General features: G+C 34.4%; 2 protein-coding genes across 8 annotated transcripts in view; one reads left to right on the top strand and one right to left on the bottom strand.

Annotated features, from left to right (window-relative positions):
- Nucleotides 1-1,251: 1,251 nt before the first annotated feature.
- On the bottom strand, nt 1,252-17,048 carry LOC140983584 (protein PHOTOPERIOD-INDEPENDENT EARLY FLOWERING 1-like). Of its 7 annotated transcripts, none has more exons than XM_073450686.1 (22): nt 16,645-17,044; nt 15,194-15,312; nt 14,993-15,085; nt 13,937-14,017; nt 13,736-13,843; nt 13,499-13,579; nt 13,313-13,401; nt 12,976-13,115; nt 12,820-12,881; nt 12,132-12,267; nt 11,111-11,179; nt 10,962-11,032; nt 10,741-10,875; nt 10,004-10,054; nt 9,601-9,669; nt 9,386-9,448; nt 6,209-9,314; nt 5,946-6,010; nt 5,708-5,778; nt 4,340-5,084; nt 2,598-3,112; nt 1,252-2,235 (listed from the first exon to the last, which is right to left on the bottom strand). In XM_073450686.1, exons 3-22 carry the CDS (start codon nt 15,050-15,052, stop codon nt 1,800-1,802), a joined length of 6,153 nt encoding a protein of 2,050 aa, XP_073306787.1. In that variant the 5' UTR covers nt 15,053-15,085; nt 15,194-15,312; nt 16,645-17,044; the 3' UTR covers nt 1,252-1,799. The 7 variants fall into 7 exon arrangements, with proteins under 7 accessions (XP_073306787.1, XP_073306795.1, XP_073306779.1 ...); XM_073450694.1 differs by having other exon boundaries at nt 6,209-9,262; nt 9,382-9,448; nt 15,194-15,287; XM_073450678.1 differs by having other exon boundaries at nt 15,194-15,287.
- Nucleotides 17,049-26,333: 9,285 nt separating this feature from the next.
- The window catches only part of LOC140959317 (protein PHR1-LIKE 1-like), a 4,877-nt gene continuing 3,348 nt past the window's right edge, over nt 26,334-27,862 (top strand). Inside the window, exons 1-3 of the mRNA XM_073417197.1 lie at nt 26,334-26,894; nt 26,976-27,147; nt 27,235-27,311. Of these exons, the coding sequence (XP_073273298.1) occupies nt 26,361-26,894; nt 26,976-27,147; nt 27,235-27,311 (783 nt within the window). The 5' untranslated portion in view covers nt 26,334-26,360. The remainder of the gene's footprint in view (nt 26,895-26,975; nt 27,148-27,234; nt 27,312-27,862) is intronic.

Here is a 27,862-nt window from a genome sequence, read left to right as displayed (position 1 = left end):
TTTATAACTAACAAAAAATACGNTTATGAACTATTATATTAAAAATACTAACCTTGAAATATTTTCAAAAATCAAAAAATCATATTTATTATTTTTTTAATATTCAAACTATTTTTTAATATCGCGATTAATATTAAAAATATACAATTTAACTAAATTATACTTAATCATATAATGTTAATGAACAAAATTATAATTACATTAATATAATATAAATAATACAAACAAAATATTAAAAAAATTAATTACATTACCTTCTCAGACGTAATTATACGGAACTTGTAATAATATCAACGGACGATGCTAATATCTGAAACATTACCTCTTCGTATCTCTTCAAATGAAATGGATGATAAAATCAACAAATAATATTAATATATGATCGAAGTAGAAAAGATGGATTTTGCGCATATAAATCGGATGAAAGAAATAAGATGCGAGAATGAATATGAGGAACAATTATTTTCGACGATGATGGAAAAAATACCGCAATTCTATTTAAAGGAAGAAAACACTCGGCGATGATGGAAAGAATACCGCAACGTTATTTAAAGGAAGAAAACACACGGAGTGGACACGGATTCTTAGAATCCGTGACAGTCTGTTGCGAATTCTATTAGCCACGGTATTGGCGACGGTTTTGCACAAACAGTCGCCGATCTCTTTTTTTTTAAATAAAAAAAATAAAAAAATTAAAATCCGGAGACACGGATTCTTAGAATCCGTGCCAGACCCACCCCCACTTTCTTTTTCTTTTTTTTTCAAAAAATTAAAAATAAAAAATCTGAATCCGGTACAGTAAATCCCGGATTGTACTATTTTTACAAATTCTCCAAGCTTCCCGTATTTTTACAATGCTTTAATTAATTTATAATATTTTTAAAAAAAAACCCCAAGCATATGTTCACCCGTTTTCCCTAATCCCACGTCAATGAATTCAAGTTTAATCGGACCAAAATCAAACATGCAATTGGATCTAATCATTGATCAAGACAAATCGTCATTTTTTTTGGGAAGGTATTAAAAAATACTTCTTTATTTGATTCGTGTTCATATCTATGAGCTTCATGTTTACATACATACAGCATACGTAATTTGACTCAATACGTGAAAAAATATTTTAAGAAAAAAGAACGAAATCTTATTTTATGTTGATTTTTTTCTGAAGCATCTTGAGATAATCGTTGTTCACCTGATAAAAATTTCTTTCTTTTGGTTAATGAGTTGGTATGATTATAAGGACCCTGAAAATAAGTGAAGAGCCGATTGCAAATATCATATGTAAACTTGGGAAGATGGAAATAATTTTCTGCTCGCAGATAGATAATGTGCTAGCCAGCCCCCCAAGCATTCAATAATGAAAAATTTAATAGAAATGTGTCCCAAAATGGCAAAGCACCCTTCCACCACCAAGCACGAATACCACCTGCAAGAATATTAGACCTAAAACCTACCTGTGATCATATTATATCCCCCCTCCCTCTTCTCAATGTCTAACACAGTATATTTTATGTATATCCTCCGGAGCAACCCTGCTCTCTTGCCGTTCAAAAGAGCAAACGTCCCTGGTGAAAAGACCACTTGGTGGTTGGAACAAAACAGCCACTGATCCACATCAAATGAGGCCATTTCGGCAATTAAATCTCCGACAGCACAGCGCAATCCTCCCCAGCCTCGTGTAGTGAATACTTTCATTGGCAGGGAGTGGCGGGAGCATCTCCATCATGAGATTGAGCCCTTCCAATAAAACAAAGCTACTCCATAACCAGGACTGGCTTCTGGTTTTGCATCATCGAATCTTATCCAATATCAGTAAATTCAGGTAATATTGACCAATCATCCAGTTCAGATATCAAATCTGGCCAAATTTGGAGTGAATCTATTCCCAACGTGCAACCCAAAGAAGCAATTTCACTAGCCGTACCAAGCAGATATTTATTATCACATTCAAGTCCACCATCATCATGGAAACAAGATGGCAATTCATCAAAATTCGTACTAGAGTCACTGACTGTCAATGGCAGAGGTTGGAATACTTGATTGGCAGCAAGACAGTGCAAATCAGCACTCTCAATACCAGTGCTTTTTAACTTCGATTTAGAAGGCTTGACCGACTCAGAAACAAGGAGCTTTTGTCTCCCAAGACGTTGTGGAGTCCAAAACCCAGAGTCACCAATGGTAAATTCTAGCAAATCCTCACCAAATAACCCTTCAACACGATGGGACAGGAGATTTCTGCAAATATGAAAATAGCAACATGCAGTAATGCTAATAGGAGTAACATGAGTATTTACAAGTGGAAATCTGATGGCAGATCAAAACTATTTGTGAAGCAAATAGACCGTATATCTCCCAATTTTATAATCCTCCTCGTAAAGAACATACAAAATCTTGGCCACAAACATAAGTAGAAAGGGTTTTAAGGTGGAGTTGAAGTGGTAGGATGGAGGTGCAAGATAGTCAGCCTAAACAAAGGATCAATTATTCATATACGAGACAATGATGACTTGACAAGAGGTTGACTTATTTGAATTTATCCTGACCAATTTCCATAAAAGATTGCACAAATCTAAAATTAAATATGAAGGAGGTCATACCTGAATTGGTTTTCAACCAGGCTCCAGGAAGATTTGAAATTACCATTTTCACTAGCAAGCATCTTCAAGGATGGGGGAGGGTCTGGGCCAAGAATTGAAAGATCAACAATAGAGGGAAGGGGAGTTATTCCATCCCTCTCTCCTTGAAGTGCAAGAGTAATATCCAATCGCTCTTTTGCAGCCAAAAGCTTATTGCTTTGGTTGACAATTGTTGATCGTTCATTAGTTTGATGACTGCAGTCACCATCTAGCACGGCTGCAACTAAGACCCCACACTGATATAAATTTGTGAATTCCAGCATTTCTGATGATTTCCTCAAGGGATTCTGATGGTTGAACGTAGTACCGAACTGTGGAGAAGAATAAAAGCCATTTTGAGTAGATAAAGAGCCTTTCTTAAGGCTGGGGCGTGATAACCTCCAAGCAGCAGAAACCGCAGCGAAAAAATGCTTTTGTAGAAGTGGTTCATGATCTGGTAGTTCAGAAGCAACGCTAAGCAACACCCGCATATTATCCTAATGCAGGAAACACTGCATGAATGAATTGAAATGTACAAAATTGCCGAGCTAATATAACTGCAAATCAAGCTACAGAGAATAAAAGAAACACGTGTAGAATGTTGAGAAAAAAAGAAGAAAATGTGAGCAGAAAATTAGGGCTACTTGAAGCAAGCATGCTCAAATAAATTGCAGAAGGTACAATCAGTGAAATGAAAACAGTTTTTAAAACCAGAAGGTTTATCCTGCAAAGGAAATTATTTGCAATTACATAAAGCTAACAAAAAGAGTATCAATCCTACGATAGCTCGCATATGTACAACTACTACTACTTGGTGTCATTGGTTTTTTAACAAGATACATTAGCAAGTAACTCAAATACTCCACAAATTTGGAGATTAGGGATGTCCAATCCAGTCATACCCTTCTTTTTTTGGTATGAACACCTGAGAAGTGGGGAGGGATTAGGCCAGAATCCTACCGGTACAAATTGATTGCAAACTCGGAAGGAAACATCAGCGGGAAGTAATGTGAAGAAAGAAAGGAAATACTACGTTCTGGAACATACAGGGCAGACTAAACATAACTTATATAAAACCAAAAGATCAAGTTCATCAGTTCACCAATGACAATTTTAAAAAGGATGAAGTGAAGTCGAACTCCAAGACACCTGGTGACCAAGAGTGCTGCATTCACTAAGCATCTGCGGCCAAAATTGCTTCTCTTTATAAAGATTACATGAACATTCATAATGATTACAAATTTCTTGGTCCAAATAGTATGCCAGATCTGCCAAAGCCCAAATTCTTAGTTTTTAAAGAGGCATTAGCAGTTTGAGCTTCTCGTGACATTCATATTCAAGTTAATCCAGGTCACTCCTTCGGTTATTCTATTAAGGGTTTCTTTTTATTAGGATGCCTCAGTAAACATCTTTTAGTTATTTAAATTTAACTGGAATCAAATGATATACAGGGCAAACTATAATCTCGGGACAGTGCAGATACCTATGCAGCATATTTACCATTTTACCTCAAATAGTTTAGGCGGATAAAGCATGTTTTTTTCTTCATTCTAATTTTACAAAGGTTTAGCTATATCTTGAAACTCACCTAACATTAACCGACATATTCGAAATAGTTGTTTATATCATTAAATGATTTAAATTCTTAAAACTAGACATTGCAGTTTGTCTAAGTATGTCTTCTATTCAGCAGCTTAAGGAACAATTGCTTCAAGCAAACATACCTCGGTTACTCTAAGAAGAGCCTTCCCACAACCAATACTAACCGCTTTGTCAGTATTGGTAGCATCACCAACAGACAAAACGTATCTTTGAATTAGTTCCCTAAATCTCTCACAGCAATGGACAGGATGGCGAAATCTGCCACGATATGAACCGCCAGCAGTCATTCCATACAATATTTCACAAGCCAAGTTCCAATTTGGGCCATACTCATGAACGGCAGCACATAATACAGCATCTTCACGTGTTGACCAAAGGTCAGGTGAAGGAAAATCCTTAGACCAAATGTTCCCTTTCTTTAACTTTTCTGACTTTATGATGAAAACCCGTTTCAGAGGCATAACAGAAATAGATAGTTTCCCCCGAGTTTTGCCCCTACTTAATTGCTTAGTCTCAAGATCAACTGCACAATTATCCAAAATTTTCAAATCCTTATGATTGTTATAGTACTTGTTGGAAGATTTGGAATAAAGAAGCATGTCTTCTTTTTTAGGCTTCTTTTTGCTCATCAGCTCGTCATCATCTGATGCAGGTTTACGCTTCTTCTCACGGGTTGAGCTTGGAGATAAAGCATCAGATGATGTGATCATCTCATCATAAATCAAATAATCATCTATGGGCATTGGTTCAGTGGATGACTCTGCCTTGACAGATACAGGTTTAGAAACTAGAGCCCCTTTCTTCAAAGATTTGAACTTGGCCTTTTTGTTATTTTTCTTCGACTTGGGTTTAGGAGCTACGTCATTTCTGCTTTGAGAAAAAGAATAGTTGATGCAAAAAGAGCAATATATAGATTGTATGAATCAAAATTACTAGGAGATAATATCTTAAATAATAATTTGCTCCAATGAGAAAAACTAAATTTCTACATGTCAACAAAGTAACATGCATGCAATATCTCATCCTAGTATGACTAAATGTAATCATTTTCATGCAGGTAATCTAGGAAGCAAGATCCTAAATCAAACTGAGATATATTATATTGACGTAAATGTTATTCACAGTACACAAAATTTCATTCTACAACGAGAACCCCAGTAAGATGTCTAGTAAATCTACCACAACATCAATATTATTACAAGCCAGATTAGCAAATGCATTGACTGGAAAATTTCAGGATGTTATTAATTGTCAAGATAACCTGTTCCATATTTTAAACTTCTAATTCTCCATAATCGAAGATTCAACCCAAATAATTCAATGCAATTTTTATTTAATGCATTGACCTAGAAAAGTATCTTGATATGCAAAATAGCAGGCACCGCGAGAAGAGATTTACCAGCCAAACATATCCACAAGTCAAATCGCATTAACTATGTCAAGAACGTTGCTCTGCAAAATATAAAATGTGTTGTAGAAAGGCTACGTACCTGAAAGAATCTGAAATTCTATATTCTAAAGCATCCTTCTCCTTAGCTTCCCGTTTTAGATCTTCCATTAACTATGAAACATAATTAATACCAGATCACATCAGTAAAACGGCAATAAAGAAATGCAAAGCTGGGGATGTATCTGTCATTTAAACAAGAGGGTCGCCGAAAACAGACACATGGTCCAACGAAAACATATAATCATTTTCTTTATAAAAGTTTAAAGTTCATGCCAAACCTGATGTTGAGCTAGAGCTTCTACTTGTTGCCTGTATACTTCTGTTGCAAAATCAGTATCCCATCCTGAAAAAAAGATGATAAAAAATATTACGTTATTTGAGTATAACTCTTGAAAAAACAGATTTTAAATAAAATGTGAAATAAATAACAATTCTTCGCTTAACTGCATACAAGTACTACACTAAGCACTCAACGCATTCAACTAAAGAAGATTAGATATTTTCAACAAAACATGAAAAACCAAATCAAGGGCGTTCATACTTTCATAGACTAAAGGCTCTTCATCATCATCAATCTCGGCTTCCATATCATCCTTTAACTTCTCAATGCGCTCCAACTCCCATTCAGTTTCCTCAATCTGAATATGTGATTCCACTGCTGCCTTATCTATAATTGGGTCCCATAATTCTAGAAAACGTACAGCATACCGGTCAATTGGGCGCAGCTGATCCTCAAAAGATAGGATTGCTTGTCCTGCTGCAGCAGCAGCTGCAGCCATCTGTTTGACGTCGCCCAGCATATCAACATCATCTTCTTCACCAGTTAAAACAAGAGGCCTCTCCTCGAGTGGATGGCTTCTAATAATGAAACCTTCATCTGATTTTGTGTTAAACTCAGCATGCTCAGCAGTATCATCTGGCTTTATGTAATTTTCATTAACTAGTTCATCGTCTTCCAGTTTTCCAATGGTTTCCTCTGTGAATTCTTGATTATCCACAGCCTCTTCTTCTTCAACTTTCTTCAATGCCATATAGTCAGCCTCATCTTCAACATTTTTTAAAGCAGCCTCCAGATCTGCACTAGATAAATTGATCTCTCCACCATTATTGACAGTCTTATCTGTTTGTGCATCTTCTATTGGAATTGTTTGGTTGCCTGAAAACAGTTCCATTGGGTCTAGTTTCTTGAAAAATTCAGTGTTATAGCTTCCACCTTGTATAACCAAATTGTCAAGAGCACGCTTCTGATTAGCCTTTTTCAGAATGTTCTCTTCAATGGTGCTCTCACTGATTAGCCTATAGATGTGGACTTCACGTGTCTGCCCTATCCTGTGACATCTATCTTGGGCCTGTTGATCCATGGCTGGATTCCAGTCACTGTCATAAAAGATAACAGTATCTGCCCCAACTAGATTAATGCCAACACCACCACTGCGTGTCGACAAAATGAAAAGAAAAATCTTTGTGTTAGTGTTAAACCGCTGCATAAGTGTTTGCCTCTCTTCAGGCGGAGTGGAACCATCAAGACGCATGTAAGTGTAACCATACAAGTTAATGAAGGCCTCCAAAATGTCAAGCATCTTTGTCATTTGGGTGAATATCAGCGCACGGTGACCCTCTGATTTCAATTTTCTGAGGAGCGCTGCAAGCTCCTGCAGCTTACCACAGTCGAACTGAATAAGTCTCCTATCAGGAAAATAGACTTGCCTTCTAACTATGGCAGGTCGAAATGGGGTCAGAAGCGGGAAAAGACCTTCAGAACATTTATCCCTGTAATTTTGCTTTATAAACACAGTTGATCCACCATTACTGCACCAGCAAATGGGGGGAGGGGCACGGGCAGCAGGTATTGCAAACATGAAACTTTCAATTTGATCAACCATCTTTGTAAATCTTTCAGCTGGAGAAAGCACCATGTCAGCCACTCTGGATGAATATAGACAAGAAAAAGGATTGTATTTCTGACTATGAATATCACGGACTGGGTGCTTCACAGTAACAAGCTCTCGTAAGTCAGTAGCATATATTGGTTTTTTCTTGCACCTCAAAGCATTCCACCATGCTACAGATGCTGCTCTCTCGTTTAGTTCTCGCAATCTTTCATTCAAGAGTGCCTTTTGGATCTCCATAAAAATATTTGTTGCAGTTAGCTTTTTTTTATGGTTAGCTAAGCTTGACGTTCCTTCCAAAATGTTTGCACGAAGCTCAATTAAACTTGAAGGAGTAGCAATAGCTTGAATTTCTTCACCCTCCCAAGAAGTCATGATGAAATCCAAATGTGTGAAAACAAAACCCAAGCCTCGGAGATCAACATGTGACCATGCAAAAGTTGCGAGAATTGAGCAAACCGAAGAGCTCAGTTGCATATCAATACCACTCATATCAAATGAACTAATAATGGGACGGCCTTCAAACAAATCAGGATGATTGCAGACTTTACGAAGTTGCATAATAATACTTATCATTCCAAAGAAATTAGCACTAGATAGAGTTGCTTGCGTCTCAGAGCTAGCTATGAAATCCTCGTATAAATTACGCTGTCTTCGCGAAAGTCTACAACTAATAACATGTTCATGTTTCATCGGAAGCTGCTTCTCGACATCCCTTTTCAATCGACGAAGAATAAAAGGACGGAGAACATTATGCAGCCGATCCACTACTTCTTTATTTACCTTCTCTTGTCCCTCTACCATCCCAGATATAGGATTACTGAACCAGTCCTTAAATTCTTGGTGAGATTGAAAAATATGTGGCATCAAGAAATGCATAAGAGACCAGAGTTCCATTAGATCATTCTGTAATGGTGTACCTGTTAAAAGAATACGCCTTTTTGAGTTAAAATTAAGAAGTGTTTGCCACCTTTGTGACTTCCAATTCTTTATCAAATGAGCTTCATCCAGAATAAGGTATTTCCATTTCTTCCTCTTGAAAACTTTCGAGTCCTGTATGACAAGCCTGTAAGTGGTTATGCAAACATGAAAATAATTAGGTTTCATCCATCCTTGTCTCTTAATTCTCCGCTCTTTAGCACTTCCAAAGTACGTCAATATTTTGAAAGCAGGACACCATTTAAGAAACTCTGTTTCCCAATTGAGCATGACACTAGTAGGGACAACAATTAGATGTGGGCCCCATATTCCTTTTTCACAAGCTAAGTGAGCAAGCAATGCTATTGTCATAATTGTCTTCCCCAAACCCATCTCATCGGCAAGAATTCCATTCAATCTCTTTTCATACATGGTCACAAGCCAATCCAAGCCAATATGTTGATACTCCCGCAATGGATACTTGACAAGGAAAGGAAACTTTGTACGCACTTTTGTTGTTGAGAATGTGTTACCCGTCGGTTGTGCTGACCTGGCTGCCGCTGCTGCATCTGCAATTATATCTTCACTTTGAATATCCTCTCCAGATTTTCCCATAAGTTCAGCCTCGTCATCTTGCAGACGAGGGCATATCTCACGCTCCAAGCTAGTAGATTCATCACCAGTTTGCTTAAGTTCAGAGCATCCATGTGCTGATGAATCCAGAAACTCCTCAGAACCAAAAACATGTGAGGACTCGGAGTCAACTCCTGCATCTTCATCAGAGTCAACTCCTACATCTTCATCAGAGTCAACTCCTGCATCTTCACCAGAGTTACAACCCTGAATGGAAACAGGAGAATCAATATCTCATGTGCACAATTACAGAAAAAATGAAGCCCAGATCAACGTACCTTTTTATACCTTGCAATCAGCTCCTCCACAGGAACTTCACTTTCCTTATGCAGAAGTGCAATCTGGAAAAGTGTGATTATTCCATAAATCAAATCAAGATCGTGCAGCACATGTATGTGCAATTATAATTACCCAAACTTTAACGCTATAAATAAAATAGTATCAAAAACTAGGGAGCATAGAGGCTCCAGATACATGATTTCATGGTTTTCACCTCGTTGCCAGTATTGTCTGATTCTGCATTTGCTAATTCTTCCTCCTCCAAGAGAGTTGTTTCATCATCCTGAAAGTCGAGGTAGGCATCAATAGAGAAGAGAGAACATTTCAATCACAATTTTGAAACATTCCAGGCTACTCCCAAATAAAGTGCCAACTTCTTTCAAGTAATGGCAAGGGTACTTCTTGAAAAGGAATACTTGGAGCTAGAGAAGGAATGGAGAAACAATAGTCGGTAAATGTGTTTGATGGCTAAAGAATAGTATGGTTCAGGTTCAGATCTCGCTTACAGGACCGTCATTTAGCAACATAAAAATTCTAGATATCATTGCATAAGAAATGGAAGTGCTAGGACATGCAGCAAATGAAACCTTTAACCATCATTAAGATAATATACATACCATGTCGTTCTCCTTTTCTTCTCCGGATGAAAGTACAAAATCATGGTCATCCTATTAAAAAAATTGAAGTAAATAATCATGGGAATTTACCAAAATTAAAAATTTACAATCACATGAGTAGATGAGAACATTAAACAGCTATGCATGGCCATACTTTATATACAAATCTCAAAGGGTGATTCCAGTATGAGATATATAAGCAAAATAACTGTGTAACAAGATTCAATAAAACAAAACTACACTGCCACTCTAAGGCAAGGGGCATCATTCCAAATCAAGTAACAATTTTTAGATTTTTTCAGATTGACCTTACATCACTTGTGGTGCTAATTAAAACTACTTGGGATATGACACCTTAAAGCCAATCATGTTCTAATGGCCAATGGTCGGACAAATCAGCTATAAGCATTAAAGATGCTAAGAACAAATCCCCAATATTAACCACAAAAAACATTCTCAAGCACATTTGTTAAAAGTGAACCATCTGTGTGCCAAAACGAGGCACTTCAATGAACCACAGGTCATAAAAGCTCAGGAAGTGCTTCTAAGCATGCATCAGTCAAAATCCCTAAGAAAGAGAAATTCAAACATCTTTTTTCATGGGAATTCCTTTGAAAATCTAGATTCTAGAGAATTATAACTCATCAAGCCTCATGATTTGTACGGGTCACACCAGGGTGCCTTGCTGCGCTTATTTAAGGTTAACATAAATGCAACTTCTCAGTACATATTCTTACATGATCATCATTAAAATTCTGCAACAGCGGCTTTTTCTCTGACTTGAGAAGTTTCTTCAAAGAATTTCTCCTTTTGTATGTCTCGACATCTGAGTAATGGTTTTCGGACGTAGACAAGACACCGTTACTTTTGACCTGCATAAGTCGATCAAGGAGTGTTAGGCTAAGTATTGGGCTCACATAACAATTTGTGACCGAATACATAAACACATACAACTTACACAACGACAACCATGCCTCACTGGCGAGCCAGTTCTCTCTAACTCAGCGTCACATTCCATATCTTCTTTACCTGATTAAAATTGGACAAAACATGAGATAACTGAACAAGAAGTTAAATACACAGCGAACAGCTATTAAACATGCATACTGTTGAAATTGCTCATGTCGGTTGCTCCAGGTGCATTATCAATTTTGTCAGGACTCTTTTCTTGGCTAGCTGAGAAACAATCAAATGAATAATCAACAAAATGTAACCATACAAACATAGCAGATAGAGAAACAATCAATATATACATCCACATCCAAATTTCAGCAGGCTTACGAAACCGTGGCAACAAATATTAATTTTAGACTTTTTTACTGGTACATAGATGAAATACACATTATGAGAGGACGAGGATCTATCCTCTCTAATCAAACAAATGAGAGGGCAAGAACATTTTCTGTAGTCTCCTGGAAGAAAATAGGACACCTATATCGCCGACCTTGTTCACATTGTGTGTTAGAAATGTGCATGACAACTGTTTTACAACAAGATAGGACAAGGACTCATCTTCTCTTATAGTAAAAAGGGCAAGGACTTTCCATGTAATCCCCTGAAAAAAATAGGACATCATCATTTCAACCTCGTCCACTTTGGTGTGCTATAAATGTGCATGGCATGGTTTACAACAAGAGAAATAAGAAGCCCTATCAGTGGGATCCTCTAATATAGCATTCCTGCACCAAATGATGCAAATCCGACAATTTTGTAAAACACAATTAAGGGGGAGACTCCAATTTAAAGCAAAAAGAACTTATCAATCCATTCATCCGTGTCAATCCATTCATCCGTGTATCTTGTATAAGAATCAAGGCAATCACGCCATTTCGAGTAAAGTATTCATCGTAACCTTAAAGTGATTTATTCCCACAGATTTGAAGGCAAACATAAGTTCCTTTCTTCAAAGACACGACCACCCCACTCATCCCTAAGAACTAGAAGATACATAACTAAACAATATTTATCAATCATCATTATCAGCAATCATCATCGTCAATTAATAAAAATGAGAGCTTGGATATCTATTTAAATAGCTAAGAATGACAACAATTCATTTTATGGACTATTGCACGTAACAAATTCTTAGAGCCATAGATTTGCAACAATGACCAAAAAAACGTGGCACCTTCTTGAGCAATATAACGTTTGAGTATCTCTTCAAGAGGCATATCAATTTCACTTCTCAAAGCTGCCAGCTCCTCTTCCCTCTCTTCGTTGGTGATCAGAGCTTCGTCTTCCTCAATAGTATGTTCATCATCTACCTAAATTCGAAAGGGGAACTTATGCAAGTAAAAATAAAATCCTAAACATACAAGGTTTCATCACAAAATCAAGGTATTAGATGAGGTCACAGTATGCAGTTTGTCACAAATACACTCCGAACACAAAATCATCCATTTAAGACACACATCATTACATGGTCAAGATGGTGTGTATCTGCATGTAATGAAATTCACATGCAACAGAAGCCATAAATGCAGCACTGTCACAACAATAAAAGCAATACAAGAAAATACTGAACTATGGTGCACATGATACCCAGTGAGAAGTATCCCAAATTTACTCAAGTTGAAGCCTAGGTGCATTTTTTTCTAAGCATTGAAACTGAAAAGGAAAAAAGCAAGAGACCAGTTAACTGCTGATCTGAGTACCATAGAAACCAGAATAAATCAAGAGGAAAACTTAATTCAAGTGAAAAAAAACGCACAGAGGATGGATGCCACAATTTTCAGGGAACTAAAATCCCAGAGTACCACATGGACAAGAATTCAAAGCACATATACAAGTTAACTTAGAAAAGCAGTACAACTTACTGATTCATCTTCAGATAGTACGTCATAGTCCTCATCTAAACCAGGGGCATTTGACTGGGATCCTAGCATTATCAGTTTGATTGAGAAACAGACGCGATTACACAAACATATGAGATTTCAAAAAGAAATATCAATTGACCAAAAATCACCACTCACCAGCATCTGATTCAGATTTTGTTCTATCAATATCATCTCCTTTCCATGGAATATCTGGTTTCTCTCGAACAGTACAAAGGTGAGGTGGTTTGCAAGGAGTTGGCGAGTTCACAAGGTTCTCTGCTAGCATCGTCGAGTACCTGAACAATTTGCATGGTATTGTAGTCATTTCAGATGTCAAATAACAAGGGTGAACTTAGTATTTAAGCAGGAAAAATAATTAATGTGAATCTGCATATACCAGCTCTTTCTAAAGACAGAAATATGTGACAAATTTTAGATACAGAAAATAGCTTCACAAGGAAGACACCAAAATGTTGTCAGAAGCATGCTTTACCTCTCTGTTTGCCCTAGAAGAAATTCAAGCTGCTTATCAAGAGCTTTTTTCTTCTTCTCATCTAGCTCTAGCTGATGCTTGTATGCCACCTGAATCAACCATAATAAGAAGAATCTCCCATTACTGGAGCTTGAAGTTGGAGATAACCAAAGAAAATGCAATAATGTACAAGAAATAATGACTTGCCAGCTTCTCTATTTTTATCCAGAATTTCTTAACATCCTTCGAAATATTCAGCGCTACTTTTCTCAACCTCTGTTCCTCTTCCTGAACGAGTTTATAACTTGGCATCACAAAATATTGCACGACGGCAAAATTAAAGATAGTGTCACCATCAGTAAATTAATGCAAAACTAAATCAATGTCTAAGCATAAGACATTGAAGCGGTATAATAACTTTACAAACAATGTATAAAACTAGACCTTTACTCTCTTCTCCCCTCTTGTCGCTTGATCCAGAATGCCCTTGCTGGCTTTCATTGCAACTTTCTTTGCCTGAGCAAGTTTCCATTTCCTCTCTGACTCAAAGTCCTGGAGCACCATGACCATTAGCATAACAAGCTCTAAACATTCAAAACAATAACACCAGATAAGGGTAAGATTAAATAACACACACTTGGTTACCTTTGATAACCAGATCATCTCTTCCAAGACATGATCCCAATGAGTTTTAGGGCGTTTTGGTTCTTTTGGGGCTTCAAGCGCCTATAATAAAAACAGTCAAAGTTTGTAAAATCAGGCCATTACTAGGATCATCTATTTCCTATTCTCTACCAGCTGCTACTTCATACAAAATGAAAATTCATGTCTTTTCGCTTTATCTCCACAGCAGATGTGTTCAGCATATACCGTCCGCATGATGTTCGAATACACAGGGTCGAGACATAGTTTATACAAAATGCAATACATTGGAAGATTATAAAATTGTGGAAGGTTTTTTAAATTTAAAATCCACAATTTAGCTCTCATTTATGCAAATAAAAGTTACACAGGGAAACAATTACATAGTTGACAAGATTTGTTAAACGCATAGACCAATCAACTAGCTTGGTGGTACAGTAGTTGGCTTCTAATGAGTGATGACAATGCCATGGGTTGGATTTTGGAACCATTCGGGGCTGAAAGAATAGTCCAATGCATCAAGCATACAAGTAAAGGCACAATTAACAAGCACGAATCCTCACATTTGTATAAGAAGAAGAATCGGCAATTATTAAATGCATAGACCAACCAACTGGCATCCTGGCAGTTTACTTGGTTTCTCATGAGTCATGACTTCATCACAGGTTTAAATTTTGAACCATTTCAAGCACACAATTGTTAAAAAAAATAAATAATTGAATGCATCAAGGATATAAACAAAGGCACTACTAAATGCGAAGCTATACATATTAATAAAAAGTATCTCTACGATCAAACTCAAAGCACGTGAAATCAAACCCATGATACTTCAATTCCATTTAATATCAAAGACAAGAATTTCATCCCCAAATTTTCAACCAGCATGGAATTTTGAACAACAAAAAACACCAAGATCTAGTTTCTTAAAAATATTCACTAATGGCATAGGTTGAGAAATAAAATAACTTATATGCTACCATAGCCCAAGTCGAAGTTTCAATATCTTATGCTGGTTGATTAATGTAGTAAATACATAAAAAGAAAACTGAGCGCTGTCACCTTCTGTCGTCGAGCCAGCGACTCATGGTCAAGTTTGGACCTTGGACCTTTGGAGGCCATAATTAGCTCACAATGCTGATCCCATAATAAAAACTATAAAAGAGGGGAAAACAATAGAAAGTCATAAATAAACGTTAAATTGTCCGTATTTATATTCCATGAGTGTCAATCAATGTGAATATTAATACAAATAGAACTTACAGCTGCTAGAAAAAGTAGCACTGATTGTTACAAAGTACCAACTTGTTTTCATATGAAGAGAATTTCAAAAGCGAGTCACCAAGTTCCATCCGACCTAATGAAAGAGAACGCAAACAAACCTTTTCATTAGCAAGTCACAACCATTCACATGAAACGTGAATTTTATTTTATTCCCATAAACAAAACAACTCTATAAATCATCATACTTGATCCAGTGCGAGCAATTATTTGTATTATCAGGTATAACATCAAGTCTAAAGAATAGAGATGCAACCATGTGCAAAGTAGTGCTCCGCAATTATATACATCCATAAAACGTTCTAGATTAAGAACTCAATCCCATTGTCAGAAATTCACAATGATATTTCAAGATGGTTTGGTGGCTACTAGTAAACTCAATCTTTTAAGCAGACTTATTGAACAGTCACCAGCCAAAGGCTTTAACAGCCACATGATAATGAGACTACCTCTTTATCAATAACAACTATCAGTGAAATTTGAACCTTTACCTAGGGTATAGTCCACATTACCGAATGAGAAATTTAACACCTAGCCACAAAGCCAAGGCAAGATTGCCTTGCCCCAGACAATTAGATCCAATCGGATATGCTCGCATCAAATTAACCAAAGTTTCCGTTGAGAAGTTACCATCGTATCCTAAAAATAAAATCCATAAATTATATGAACCTCATCACATTCGCAATAATATCCACCAAAACTCCCTCATAAGATGTCTCATTCATGTTTTATCCAATAAATTTCCGGCCTCATAGGTGCAAAGACGAAGTTATGCTGTCTCACTTCTAGATTTCTTAACCCTTCCCTAAATCTATGGAAATTTACAGTCCCCCGAAATTAAATGAAGCTAATCTGTATAATAGCACACTTGGATGCATTTGAACATGTACTGATGCAGCATTTGGTTGTTTTGATCAAAAAAAGAAATCAAACAATAAAGGTAATACAAGAAATACGCAAGATATATCTTTTCAAAGGTTCTCGAGTAAAATGGGAAAATTAGAATTACAGTAAGCTCTTATTTTTATCATCATATTGATGTCACTAATTAACTCGACCCCTCTCCAAAAAATAAAATAAAGTAATCAAGCCCACCGGGCATTGCAACGCAATAGGAAGAATTACCAGACATGTTTAGGTTCTTTTCCCAGCAAAAAAAGAAGACTCCAAAAATATCCTCACGTGAAATGCAAAATTCTTAACTTGATGCAAGCATTTCACTAATGAAACATAAACAACAATTCTACATGTGAGCACCTTTGACTTTTGATAACACACCGAAACAAAAGAAAAAGCAGAATAGGCATGAAACCTCAAACAGAGAACCACAAAGCTACTGTCACATACGCAAAAAATAATAATAATAATAATAATAATAACGCATTTACTTGCAAGAACGTAAGTAAAGAATAAAATATTCCGAAAAAACTCACCTGTCGAGTTCTTTCACGTGAACCCCCGGAAAAACAAAGCAAACACCATGAACTCCGTGTTCTCCACTGTATAAAATGAACAAACACTTCGTACAAACAAGAACCGAAAGATCTAGAGCGTGAAAGACGGTAGAAAAAGGACTCGCCGGGATCGTTTTATCGTTTCCACATGCAAAACCAGAAAGCGCTCGGGTTTAAGCACCGGCGAGCTCCGACGAGTCTCAGATCCAAAAAAATACGTATACGACTGAGTATATATCGATCTGCCTCCGTAAATCCGATAAAGCAAATTATTTTTTATATTTAAAAATTAGAGAAAATGGGTTTTTTCTCTTTTTATTGCGATTTACTTATTAATAATAAGAATGAGTTGAAAGGAAGAGTTTAGTTTAGAACTGTTGCCCGGTGGTGATATGTAGGCGGTAGGTTTAACATGTGAATGCCGGATTGATGGATGGGCCGAATGGACGGCTGAGATCGGTTGATTTAGAAGGTACAGTAAAATGGCGACTTTCTTTACTTTTTTCAAACTTCTAAAAAGTGGTTTGCGACCATAGGCAACAGTTCAAGATGATTTTTTATCTCAATATCAAATTATTATTTTTCATCTCCATATTTATTTAATAATTTTTATATCAGATTCAAATCAAAATCAATGACATATTCATCATCTTTATCAGATCGAAATTGATTGAAAAATATATCAAAATTTGGGCCTCTTAGATGGCGATTAGCCAGCTTCGGCGATCGATCTTTTAACAACGTCAAGAGATATTATCTTTTTAAAAATCGAGACGATGTACAACCACCAAAAACCTAAACATCGTCTAAACGATCTTAGACGACTCTGCTTTGAATTCAAATTGGATCGTATCATTGGCCCAAAAGTTGTGATTTTATTGTAAACACGTAGAAATGAAGTCATAATTATATTAGTTTTTATGTTGATTGGGGTTAGTTTGATTATGCCTTCACTATTGATTGGGGTTAGTTTCACTGTGCCTCAAGATTTAAACTTGCTTGATGATATGGATAATGACTTATTTTGAATTTTTATTACTGTGAATAGCATAGTTAAAGTTAAATAATGGTAAATTAAATTGAAGCCTTTCAATGATGATAGATTATCAAGATCATGTAAAAATCTAAAAAAATAAAAATAATAAGCATCGCAATAATTTAATATTAATGGTCAATTATTATTTTTGAAGATAAATGATCTTGAAATGTAATTTAAGCGGTGGGAGGAAAACAGCAATACGTATTGTCTTCAAGAAACGGTATCATTTTGCCTAGGTTTTTTTTTTTTTTGTTGGTGCCTTTTGTTTCTCTCTTTCCGTGTACAGTGAAACATTTTCTAGATTTTCTTTTGAAGGAGTTGTTGAAGGTTAACGCAAAATAAATTATTCTCTTTGCAATTAAGGATATATGCATTGGTTTACGTTATAATGTCTATCATCTCATCAAAAATCGTAGAGTTTACTTGTCATATATATATTATATTAACGCATATATTCTTTCACAATCATTTTAACATTAACACTCATTATTTGCAGTGTTCTAAAAAGCTCAAGCTTAAGCACGCTTAAACTTGAAGCTCGACAAAAACGCCTCGCTTTGGAGAAAAGCGGAAAAAAGTAGTTTAAGAATTAAACGTAATTAAGACGTTTAATTAAGCGTGTTTAAGCACAATTAATCGAATGTGTTTATCTTTAAAATTTTTATTTTAAAATAATAAATTATGTTTATAATTTAGATATCTATTTTTAAATTTTAATTATGATTGAGCGTGTTTGACAATGATTTGACAAATATTTAAAAAATTTTAATGTGGTCTAGTTGCAAAAATAAATAAAGATTGTAATTTTGAAATTTTTATGTTTTTATAAATATGAGAATTAATGCATCAGACTTAAATTTATCATATTTATGTATTATTTGTTTGAGATAATTACAATTACACTAAAGATAAAAAACGATTTTTCACGTTTAAGCCCGTGCTAATCTAGCTTAAGCTTGAAAAGCTTGGAGCTCGACATCAGCGCTTCGGGACGCTTCACGTTTTTTAGAACCTTGATTATTTGTGGATCATGTTGTCTACTAATTCGTCTTTATTCTTATTTTACATTAAATAAATATAATTTCAAATTTATTTACACAATTTAAATTATTATTTTATTTAACATAAATAATATTATTTTAAAAAAAAACATATTTATAACGTAAAATTATTTTATCTTATTTTATGATTGTAATTTATTTAAAATTAAAATTTTATTATAAATTTGAAATGAATGAGTATAACATATAAAAATAAATCATATTTGCATAAAATTATAAAAAGAACATATAAATTAAGCGTGAAGAGAAGCTATAAAATACTAATTCAAGAATTGTTATTGTATTGTGACAAAATATGTTCAACTAAGTCGGTAAGAAGTTGGTGATACACATGATTATCACATATTTCAGAATTTGTCTAGAGATAATCATGAAATCCTCAGTTTGAGCCCTGCACAGGTTGTGCGGGTTCGTCACTTTCATCGTAGTACAAATTTGTCACGTGACTCATCTCATATTCAGCAATCATGTTATGCAAAATAAGGCATGTTAACATAAAATGTTTTAACTTTTTTCTGTACCAATAATGAGTTGGACCTCTGACAATTCTCTATCGATCTTGGAGCACCTCAAATGCTCGTTCAACCTCTTTTCTTGCAACCTATTGTCTTTCCTTAAACAACATCCTCTTGAGATCCTCCGGACAAAGATAAGCCTTCACGAAAGTAGCACATTTTGGATATATTTCATCTACTAGATATTACCCCTTCGTATATTAAGTCTTGTTGACTGTGAAATTAATCTCTGAGGCATTTCCTTGGAAGACGTATTGAATATGGTAGATTCATACAACACGTTAATGTCATTACGTGAACCGAAGACACCAAAGAATACATGTCATATCCACAAGTCTTGAGATGCGACCGCTTCAAACACTATTGTTGGTGACCCATGGTCTTGTAGGTAATTTTTCTATTCTCAGTGCATGCAATCAAGGCTGCCCAACATTCCAGGGTAGACCTCTCATCATGCATTTGAAGAAGATGTTGAACATCATCAGCATTCGACCTTCTCAAATATCGATCACCAAATAGTTCAACCATATTTCCGCAGAACTTGAAAAGACACTTGAGAGCAGTTGATTCACTCATGCATAGGTACTCGTCAAGATGGTCGGCTGCATAAGCCAATTGTCGAATTGTAGTCGTACATTTTTGTAGTGGTGACAAGCCTTCTCTTTTCGGAGCATCGTCCCTCTGCTGAAAATACAATGAAGACTCTGAAGTGCTTTAACTATGTGAAAGAATAACTCTCTTCGCATGCGAATCGTCTTCGAAATATTTGATCTCGATACACCGGGTCTGTGGACGATAATAATTGAAGAGCCTCGCATGCTCGGCTTCACGGTTTATTTGGATTAACCTTTTTCTTTGTCGCATCACGTTATTACTTTGATATGTTTCAACTATTTTTCAGCTTTGTTAAAGTATCAATGACATTAGCTCTTTCCCCGGATCATGATCTTTTTTATCAACTTCAACTTGGACTTCGTTTTCACTTGTCGAGCTAGAGCTGATGTTACTGGAATATTGAGACATTTTGGAGGAAACGAATTCAAGTCTACGTGTTTGCCAAATNTATATATTTTCTCAACGGCTATATTATAACAACTATATTCCAACGGCTACGAAAATTATATTAATTGAAAATTACAATAACTCAAAATTAAATATTACATCCCCCATAATCTCTTGACATAGACGTTAGTGGATGATAATTAAGTTGATCATATGTCCTTTGCAAAGTGTCATTCGAAATGATTGTGTATTCCTTTAGTTGAACTTTGGTTACGACAGTTTTTGCTTTCATATCCTCTACTTCAAGTTGTTTTTGTTTCATTTCAACTTTATCTTTTTACATGCTTGTATACTCAGTAAACTTTACAAACATATTGTCAAAGTCTACTGTAGAGCTTGAAGATGTAATTATTTTCTTTTGTAAGTTTCAATTAATGATCCTGCTATAAATTAATGCATGCATTTGAGTGATGAAATCTGGGTCCTACAAGTACAATATTTAACCTCACAACATTGGTATTTTCAACCGTCATTGTCCTATGAATGAGAATTAATAATTCCTGATTGTTAGCTCAAGTTCTCATAATTTTGTTGTCTCATTGAACCAAGATATTGGTATTTATAATCAATAAGGTTGAGTTACCACCATGAAAACTCTATTTTAAAGATTTTAAGCGCAATCCTCTTAACAAGTTATATATTCGGTCTCTATCCAAGGATTTTTACAATGATTTCGTTAAATTATCTTATGATTTCACTTAATAAAAAATAAAACATCATTGAAAATTAAGTTTAATATGATATTATGTATTTGACGTATATGTATACCAGATGTAAGATCTGCTAATTAATAAATAGCTTAATAAGTTTATTTTAATAAATTTTAATTTTATATATATATAGAATTATGAGTCATTTAGGAGAAACAAACCCACGTGTAGCTTGCCCTTCTCCCTTCACAAAAGGAATTGGTGGAACTTAGGAAAATAAGAAAGAAAACATGAAGAAAAGAAACGGGAAGATAAATCTGCAACCGGCCGAAGAGTTTGGGAGAAAGAAAACAAGAAGAAAAGAAAAGAACTGCTGGAAATTTGTAGTTTATATTTGAAATTTGTTTTCTTTATCATATGAATTCTATGTACATTAAAAAAAATGAAAAATATAGATTGAAATGGTTGAAAACGATGAGTTACTGTAATATATGTTTCATTAATTCTTAGTGAAATTTAATGACTTGTTATTAGTTGAATTTAGAGATATAATTGATTTTAGTATATATGGCAGCTGTGAAACGGAGATATATTATGGTTAACTCTTACAATTTCGAGTACGAGTATTTACTGAATTCAAGCCAAACTTGTGTGGAATTGTGAGTAAAAATAAACATAAAAAGGAGAAGCAAGTTCTGCACTTGGAGAGCTAGCTAGGATCGAACGCTCCAAGGAAAAACAAAATAGATAGACAAAAATTATTGAACCTGTGGTTGCCTACAAACTTACATTGAGTAACCATTTATGAGAAACTTCTAGTGAAAAAAAAAATTCAATTTTGGATTTTGAAAAGAATGGGTCACTGGACGTGACTTAATTGGGGGTTAAAAAAAAACCAAGATAATTTATGTTCTTTCTATCGGATTGGTAAATATTTGATATAGTAAATGAATAAAGAGAATTATGAATTATTGTTATCCTAATCCGGAATAATATTGTGATTAGAAGTGAATGAATGATGTATTTTGTAAAAGATAGCTAGTGATTTTATTGTCAGCTAGTGAATGATGTATCTGGTTTGACTTATTATTGACGGACAATCCAGTGGATGCTGTATCTGGCTGGTTTTCGATGTTGGTCGATGGATGATGTATCCGACCTTTGATTTGTGGATATGATCAGTAATGACCAGTTGATGATGTATACGATTCAGATTTATTGACGTTTACACAGTTGGTTATGACTGATGGTTTGTGATTATTAATGGAAGAAAATGTGACATATTGTAAATTGTTTTATTTTCATAAATTATTTGGTTTTCAATAAGTTGAGATGAGATGGTCGATTATTCTCAATAATATGGTTTTCAATTGATTAAATTTCTACATTTGAATGACTATGAATGTACTTTTTCATGGGATTTGTATTTCAGGTACGGTTCAAAAGTAGGACGGGAGATTGGCGTGATCTTGTAATAAAGAGAGCATGGCATATCCTTTTGTACTTTCTGAGCCTGCAGTTTTGGAAAACATAATATAGCAGTATATGTAAATTATCATATAGTCATTTTAATTTAAGAATTATGATGTGATTTTTAGAATTTGTTGATCTTTTGATGTCGAAATGTAGTTGAGATATAGTTTGTTTGTCGTTTGAATTTTTAAAAAATTGTGGCAATATTAGGAAATTTGAAATATGGTAATTTAATGTGAGATTAAATCTCCCGGCCTTTACACCATCTATCATTCATTTTAATTTTGTGTCATATTTTAATACGATATTTCTATCTTAAATGAGATACTTCCACAATTCGAGTTATTTAAAGGACTTTATGACATTTTTTAAGTTACACAAACTTTGAAATATTTAAAGCGTCATTAAATTTGAAATCTAAACGCTGAAACTTATAAATACAAATCAAAGAATTAATTTCTTTCAACTTTGGATTTAAATGTAATTGTTTAAAAAATTTAAAACAAAGCTTTAATATAATTATAAAGTTTGAATTTAAGTGTGCGATTTAGAAAATTCAAACTCAAGAATTTATACATGATAAATTTGGATTTTAAACTTGAAAGCTTTGAAAATTTTGCATGTAGAATTAAATTAGACGGAAAATTGGAAAGATAATGATGTAGTTCAATCTCTGTAATCAAAGACTTCCCCCACAAAATTGGATAAGCATAATTTTATAAATTCTAAGTGTCTTGGGATTTAATCGTTCTTGTTTAAAGAATTCAAACCTTATGTATTATTCTCAAATTCGACAACATTGTATTCTTCAAATCTATCACTTCAGCTATCGTTGGATTATTATTGAAACTTACATGTTTTCCAAATTTTAAGCGTTATAACTTAGAAATCTAAATTCAATATTTTAAATATCTTGTAAATTTAGATTTAAACGTACTTTCTTACAAAATTTAAAACTTGGAATCTCGAATTTCAATAACATATAAAACATGTATATAATTTATACATCATTCTTATGTCCATCATAAACCACTAAAGCTACATTTATCATTCCGATCTGATACTGTAAAATTTTAGACATATGATTGATTATCTTTTTAAATCCATAGTCTAAATTTAAGATCTCAAGTCTCATTCTGATAAAAAAATCTTCTGAAAATCAATACACAAAATAATGAATTGTTGAGCCAAGAAACTACTTGAATGGATTTTACTCATATTCATGTGTGTAGCATAATCCTCGTGGTTCATATATTTCAGTATTTGCATACTGCAGAGAAAAATCAACATATTCCTAGTTTTTCAATATCAAAATTTGAAAGAACATCAAATTTAAGAATTATAACAAAAAGAAACCATGAAAAATTTCAAAACCTGATATTTGAAATTCAGTGATTAACAAATCGTCGATATTTTCGTGAGACTGCATAATTTGAAGTCGTTCTTATTCATAGTCAACATATATTTAAATTACAAACCAAAAAGGAATAACAATACAAATTTCATCCTAAGATTGTTGGTGTGAATTATCCAGGAACACCTTCACGGGATCTGCAACATGAAGATAACTATGTAATATAAACAAATATTAGGGTGCTATTTTCTCAGATGTGTGTGTGTGTGTTCATATTATGTTATTTAAAGTTGAAGAGAGAAAATCGATGTTATCTAAGAAATTGCAATATCAATTTTTCGTAATATTTATGAAATTATTATACATAAAAATAACTTTATTCAAAAAAGTATATATAATAACTAGTTATAAACAATTTCATGAGAATAATCCCTAAAGAATTTTAATACATATTCCCAATAATTTATATTAATTGACTTAACTCCAGAGGATATCACACAAAAAATTATAAATAAAAAAAATTATGCAAATACACAACGTATGCAGAGACATTAATATACACACGTATACACATATATGTCATCTGTATATAAAAAAAATCCATGATTCTTCCTTATCGGAATTGGATCAGGAAAAATCTTAATTCTAAGAATACAATTAAGTCGTTTGAGAAATCGAAGGGTCAAAAATGGTTTGTTAACGAAAACTAAATCTCTTCTCATTCATGAATCACCATGTTTCTTTGACCAAATTCTTTTCTTTTTTTCCCACATTTATCCATCCCTGTTATAAATTTATCATACATGCATATAATTTGTATGAAGAACTAATTAACAAAAACTGTGAGGAAATAATAAAAGACAAAATTCATAAGCCATTATTAAATTAACATTATCGAGTCGTTGCGTCTGTCTGGCCAATATATGTATTTAGTGTTGAAAATTACTAAGTTCTAATGCATTCTTTATATATGTTTCCAGCTTCATTGAATAATGTTTTTGTTTGTTGTCTTTCGTTTGTTAGCTTCATTGGTTGTAACGATCAGGTTAGAAATGATTCTTGTCATTTCTAATTTCATTTTTTCATCAGATACATATAAGTAAAGGTTCTTTTATGTCGGATAAATGACAATTCAATAAAAGTAAGTAGATAAATACAATGAGTTTAGGAGACAAAGTTCCACTAAAACCATTTCTTGGAACTCCTAGTGGTTGAGGTTAAAATTTTGAAGGAAACCGGGTAATAAGTGATATACGCTCGTGAGTTTATAAGCTACTGTTTATGACGTTTGGACCCTTTAAAAAGCCTACGTCTTTCACACACTTTTTAGTATTCATTGCATACATCATGCACCTTAATCCAGTCAATAATTTTTTTTTATCGATATTGATCCGATAGTAGTCATTTTCTAAGTCGCTCTTTTCGCTACGCCGACTCTCAACGAGAGAACTAATGTTATTGGTCAATTAACGATTTGATTCCAGTAATTTTCAATCGATTTTCATCGGAGTGCTGATGTTACATCGAATATGTCAACAATGTCCGTAGCTATGTCATCAATTTTCAATGTCATAAATTTTCAGTCATGACATAACTTTTCATCACCTTATCAGTAGCTCGGTGCGAAAAAACTATTTTTTTAAAACGCAAATTAGTGGATTAAAATAGTGAATTATTCAACAATAAACCAAAAAACAAAAGACTTACAAGTTACAAGATTTTTAAAAAAAAATGTAATTCTTCTCCCATAAATCTATACAATGGCTTTCAACTGCACCCATTACAACCATTAGCCTGTGCCTTTTTTGTTTTAGTTTTAATTTGATCGTGTTTTGTAACCTTAAAATTTTTCGATTTTTTTTCCAGTAATCGTGACAAGTTTAATCATATATTTAGTTGGTGTCAGGTAAACAATATTCTTTCATTCATTTCCCAATCAAAACCCTCAAGGAACGGGGTTTATAGAAAAGAGTAGGTCTCTGGTGAAACGGTCTCACGAATTTTTATCTGTGAGACAGGTCAATTCTACCGATATTCACAATAAAAAGTAATATTCTTAGCATAAAAAGTAATACTTTTTCATGGATAACCTAAATAAGAGATCCGTCTCACAAAATACGACCCGTGAGACCGTCTCACACAAGTTTTTGCCTATAGAAAAATGTATATTTAAACATGTCAATGGAAAAAAACAAAGCTTTTTGCAACTGTAAATGCATATTGAGGACTATAAAATTTGTTTGTTTTACCACTTTATTTAAAAATCTTGCATTGGGACCAAAGTTCATTCCTATCCGGTTAAGGAATAATTAAAGTGATGCATTTGAATAGTTGACATATTCACTCTTATATTTGAAGACTCGTGGCATACATATATTTTTTTTTGAAAAAAAGTATTTCTTGACAGATACCAGAAAATGAACATTTCTAGTGTGCCATGTACATGATTCAATCTCGTACAATCCAGGAAAGAAACCAATAAGAGGCAGAGATTTGAATATAGTTTCATTCTGTTATTGTNATATATACACGACTGGATAAATGAAGGGGATGCCGCAGTTTGATGGGTTTTCCAGTGATTTTGCAACTGAATTTCCAGATTATTTTCCTCAAATTTATGGAACTCAGTATCAATCTGCACCGCCTACAACAGAAGATGCCACACAGCAGCAGACTGTGTGGCCTGATCATTCATCCAACACAATGATCAGCAGATTAGGACCGCAGGCTCCTGCTTTTTACGCAACCGAAAGTTACATGGGCTTATCTGAATTTGGTTCCCAAGAAAAGAACTCCACTTGTTGCTCCCAACAATTCAACAATTCTTACACAAAAATACCGGTGTACCAAGAGCCTGGTGATGGCTTCATGGGATATGCACCAGAAAGAAGTGAGCCCGATTTTCAACCGAGCAACAGCCTGTCGATATGGCGCCAAGGTTTTTATGATAATCCATTTGGAAACTTGTCTATGGGTGAACAAATACTACGCCTGAAAAACAAGCTATTGGGTGATCTTGATGATTCAGATAGGAGAAGCCCTTCTGTTCCATTCAATGAAAATCAAGATCTTGGAGTAATCGTTCCAGAATTCACTTGTTTTAATTCTTCGTTTGATGAAACGGCCCTTTGTCATTTTTTATGACATCTTTCACAGGTGTCGCAAAATTTATACGCATCTACTTCTTCACTTGCGAAGCATTTAAGATCGAATAATAGTATTTCTTTGTCACCCGGAGCTGTCTCAACTAGCAAGACTCGAATCAGGTGGACTCAAGATCTTCACGATATATTTGTTGAGAGTGTGAATCGACATAGTGGTCATGACAGTAAGTGATCCTTGAATTAGCCACATAAAATCTTTTCGGTAACATCTCTTTTCCCAAGTGATAAATTTGATGCTCCTTGTAACATAGAGGCAACACCAAAGGCAATACTGACACTTATGGATACTGAGGGCCTGACCATATTTCATGTGAAAAGCCATCTACAGGTACAGATTTTTCTGAGCTCTGATAGTCAAGTAAACTAAAGATTTGGAATCTATTGATAAGATTTGCTAACATATTCTTCTGATGAAAACGTTGTAACGATGAAACAGAATCGTCAGATACATGGCAAAATATGATTTGCTATATTCGTGTGTGTGTGTGTGTATATACTCTGCATGTACTTTGAAAATGTATGAACAAGGAGCTATGGAATTCAATTATTAAATTGTTCCTTCTTTCTTTTTGTTAGAGTAGATGCCCTGTAAGCCAACGGTTGGCTGGGGAATTTATTGACTCAAGTGTAATAAACAATCTTTATTTTAATATAATTTACTTTTTAATGGTTTCGTTATACTTTATCTGTATACCCATGCAAGCAGCATAGATAAAGTCCTTGATTATGCTTTAATACAAATGAATCGTAATTCGATGTTGAAACTCATTTGTAAACACTGCATATTCTAAATTCGTTCCTAGTCGATTCAGCCGCCTAAAACAGGGATAAAGGTCGCTTGAGCTCGAGACTAGCATCTGTGATGTTGTGTACTGCGTT

The sequence above is a fragment of the Primulina huaijiensis genome, chromosome 1 (assembly GCF_012295235.1).
Source record: "Primulina huaijiensis isolate GDHJ02 chromosome 1, ASM1229523v2, whole genome shotgun sequence".
NCBI classification, from domain to species: domain Eukaryota; kingdom Viridiplantae; phylum Streptophyta; class Magnoliopsida; order Lamiales; family Gesneriaceae; genus Primulina; species Primulina huaijiensis.
This window is presented reverse-complemented; position numbering and strand designations above follow the sequence as displayed.